General features: G+C 33.9%; 1 protein-coding gene across 1 annotated transcript; it reads left to right on the forward strand.

Moving 5' to 3' along the window:
* The first annotated feature begins 1,903 nt into the window (after nucleotides 1-1,903).
* LOC117239472 (luciferin 4-monooxygenase-like) lies at nucleotides 1,904-3,261 on the forward strand. The gene is made up of 2 exons (XM_033505030.1): nucleotides 1,904-2,176; nucleotides 2,934-3,261. The coding sequence occupies exons 1-2, from the start codon at nucleotides 1,912-1,914 to the stop codon at nucleotides 3,089-3,091; spliced, it is 423 nt and encodes a 140-aa protein (XP_033360921.1). The 5' UTR covers nucleotides 1,904-1,911; the 3' UTR covers nucleotides 3,092-3,261.
* The last annotated feature ends 267 nt before the right edge of the window (nucleotides 3,262-3,528 follow it).

A 3,528-nucleotide genomic window follows, 5' to 3' on the forward strand; every position in this document is an offset into this window, starting at 1 on the left:
TCACAGTTGAATGAAGAAAAATCAGAATGCGAAGCAGTCTTGGCAGTTGAAGGACCAAAGGTCGGTTTTCCAGCGCCTGCATATCAGAAGCGCGTTGATGATTTTAGTCGTGGATCGTGCTGATCTTTCTAGCGTTGGTCACGTTTTCGTGCGTATTTTCTGTTTCTTCTAGAGTTTAGTTGGAATCCGTAGATTAAATCCAGTTAGCGCCAGTTGTTGAGTGCGAATGGGAGGCGGGAATGATGCGAGAAATGACATGCACGATCCTTGTACGATAACGATGTATGTTTATTATTACAAGCTTATCTCTAAAGTCTGGGTGAACTATCCTCCACTCAGCAAAGTTATTACTAATATCAACAAAGATTATTTGTGTGGTTAACAATGTCCCTTTACTATTCTAAAGTGGAAATAACAAATACACAGCACCCTTCGAATTTGACCTACGAAACGCATTTTTTCATCCTTGACTAAATTCGCGATTATGTTATTTCGATCCTACCGACGATATTCGATATATTTCGAGGAGTCTCACTCAAGATATCGCACGCTAAAAAATAAAAATTGATTTTACATCGAAAGGGCTACTTTTAGAACTATGTCGATATTTATTTCTCCCGGTCGGCACTATAAGCCCTTTGAGTATCGGACACCTTTTTACACAACCTGTATACGTCAGTTAGCTATCACACTTGAAACGATTACGGAGAAAACATAATGTTCGGAATCGCAAGCTTTGAAATAAAAAAATAAAATATGATCGCGGCAATAATACGCTAAATTGTACGTACACAGTAGAACCTCGATTAGGAGAGAAAGAGGGAATTTTTACAAAGATTAAACTGCATCCGTTTATTCGCATCTTGTCCGCGTTTGCCCAGCCACAATTTTCATTTGTCTACCCTTCAACAGATATTATCGCCAAATGTTCAATAATGTGATAATTTCGGTATAGCGTATCACACTAAATATTTAGTTACAAGAAGGCCGAACAACGTCACGTTGATCAAACTAAAGGAATATAAACGGAATAATACAGAAAAACTTGGAAATTTTTGCGAGCAATCGTTGCAGCATTTGATTCAGTGAACACACGATAAAAAATAATAATATTCGTTCCTTTACAACAAACGTAAAAACAGGGGCATGTCACATAAAATGCATAACACATACTGCTCGATATATGTGCTACCTTATTACTATTATCCCATAAATACGCCATCTAATCGTATTTTCAATACAATTTTTATATTTCTATAAATGTTATTGTGGTTGAATGTATTTTAACCGCCTAGGGATTTTTAATTACACACAATTTTCGGCTAACATCGTCGTGTATCGTCCACATTTCTGCTGTATTACAACAATAAACTATAAACCGTCCAAGCGTATAACCTTCTTTACAGCGCCATCATTTTAAATCGGAACAATCAAACAGTTTACACTGAAACACTGCGAATGTTACAGCGGTTCATCGTTACAGAATGGCTGAGCTGTGAGAAACAAGAACGATTGCCGCAGAATATAAACGAGACAAAATATAAATTGATATAAGATGCAGTGAAGCAAATCAGTCGCAGGTCATTCGTTTTATCATTTCCTGACGTCCATATTAGAGATTTTATTAAAAGTTAAAAAGCTGAGGTAGACTCGTGATTGTACTGATTTTGAATTAGACATTACAGTCCTTCTAATTTTCGTCAGAAAATAAGCTTTTCTTACGGATGGAATACTTGACACTACCGTTGCAACGAACAATTAACGACCTGGTACGTTTCGTTCTAGATAAGCGACCCGCATATTGCGATTACAGATGGCTGTATTAGCATGTACATTGTCAGAGTAATCAACAGTCTCAATTTAAACAAGATAGATTTTTTTATATAAAAAGAGCAAGAAACGACAATACAAATGATTCATTTTGATTACTATGTTTTATATTGTAATACTTGCATGTTACTATATCAGGTAGATATTCAAACTGGTAAACACTACACATGCAAGGATATTCTCGAAAAAAGCACAATATTATCTGTTGCTTTGAGAAATTATGGAATCAAGGTGGAAGACAGAATCTCCGTTGCAGCTGAAAACCATCCACATTACGTGGTATCGATATGTAGCACGTTATTTATCGGAGCTACATTTGCACCGTTGAATCCAGCATATACAGAAAGTAAGATATTCTCCAAGCAGCTTTTACGAATTATTTTATAATAACAAAGAAATTAATTTAATTAAAAGTGTTTAATATTATAGAAATTTAACGAAGGCAGAACGTAAAAAGTGGAAAGAAAAATTTGCTCTTCTTTTTTGGAAACTTGCATGTTTCTGATAACTCCACTGATTATGCCATATATAAGTTAATGAAATCGAGCCTCGACTTTATTATTTGCCTCGAGTTTATTATAGAATTTTACAACTACTAGAAACAGAGATCATAAATTAGATACTTTAATTAAAGACTAAATTTATTTACATTACATTTGCAGAATTAACAATAAAAGTCTAGAAACAGTACTTACTCTAACACCAAGTTTTATAATGTAGTGTAAACAATAATTGTTAATATTAAATTGTTAAATATTGTGTATATAGATGCGGAAATTAATAATCACTTATATTCTCAATATGCGTTACTCCGTCACCTTTTAGAGATACAAACAATACTAATTTTTAATCGTATACGATTAAATTGTATTTAACTACTCCGAATATCTTCTCAGAGTAAACATTCTACGAAAAATATGTTATTTCAAAGAAAGTTGTTTCAGCCTCTCCTTGCGGAGACGGATATCGGAAAAAGCTTTTGTAAGGCTCTTCGAATATTTCTAGATCTTTTGTAAAACTGTCACCTTGTTACGCGGAGTGGTTAAGTTACGCGATGCAGCATATGCGTTATTTAATCATATCTAATGCAATTTTTTACGTAGGAGAATTTACGCACATGCTGGAAATTTATCAGCCACGGGTGTTGTTTGCATCGCGACGCACTGAAAACATTTTGGCGAAAATTGCATCTACTGTAAGCTGGAATATGAAATTAATCGAATTGGATGATAAACCTCTTGATGGAAATATAATAACCTGAGACAAGGTTTTGGAAAAATATCAAAGTATCACGGATCTCTATGCGTCTTCACCGGTGCAGATAGATCATAACAGGAAAAGAATGGCAGCTATTTTATGTTCTAGCGGTACAACAGGCCTTCCAAAAGGAGTAATGTTGTCTCATCGAAATTTGTTACTTTTCATCCAAAGTCTAAGGTAAATATATTAAATTAATATACACAATGTATCCGGTTGATCTAAGACCACACATATATTTCGAGATTTATTTTTCATTTATGTTAAATTTAAATATATATTATTCGTTTTATATGATTAACAAACCATTCTTTATTCAAATCAACTATATAATATTTTCTCTATTGTTGTGCCTCTTAACTCTTATCATTCTAGTTGAAATTATAAATATTCGATTCAATTGCATTTTGTTCTTAATCGAAGTGCCCCAGAATCAATGGA

Source organism: Bombus vosnesenskii, unplaced genomic scaffold, assembly GCF_011952255.1.
Source record: "Bombus vosnesenskii isolate JDL3184/JDL3185 unplaced genomic scaffold, Bvos_JDL3184-5_v1.1 scf7180000014054, whole genome shotgun sequence".
NCBI classification, from domain to species: domain Eukaryota; kingdom Metazoa; phylum Arthropoda; class Insecta; order Hymenoptera; family Apidae; genus Bombus; species Bombus vosnesenskii.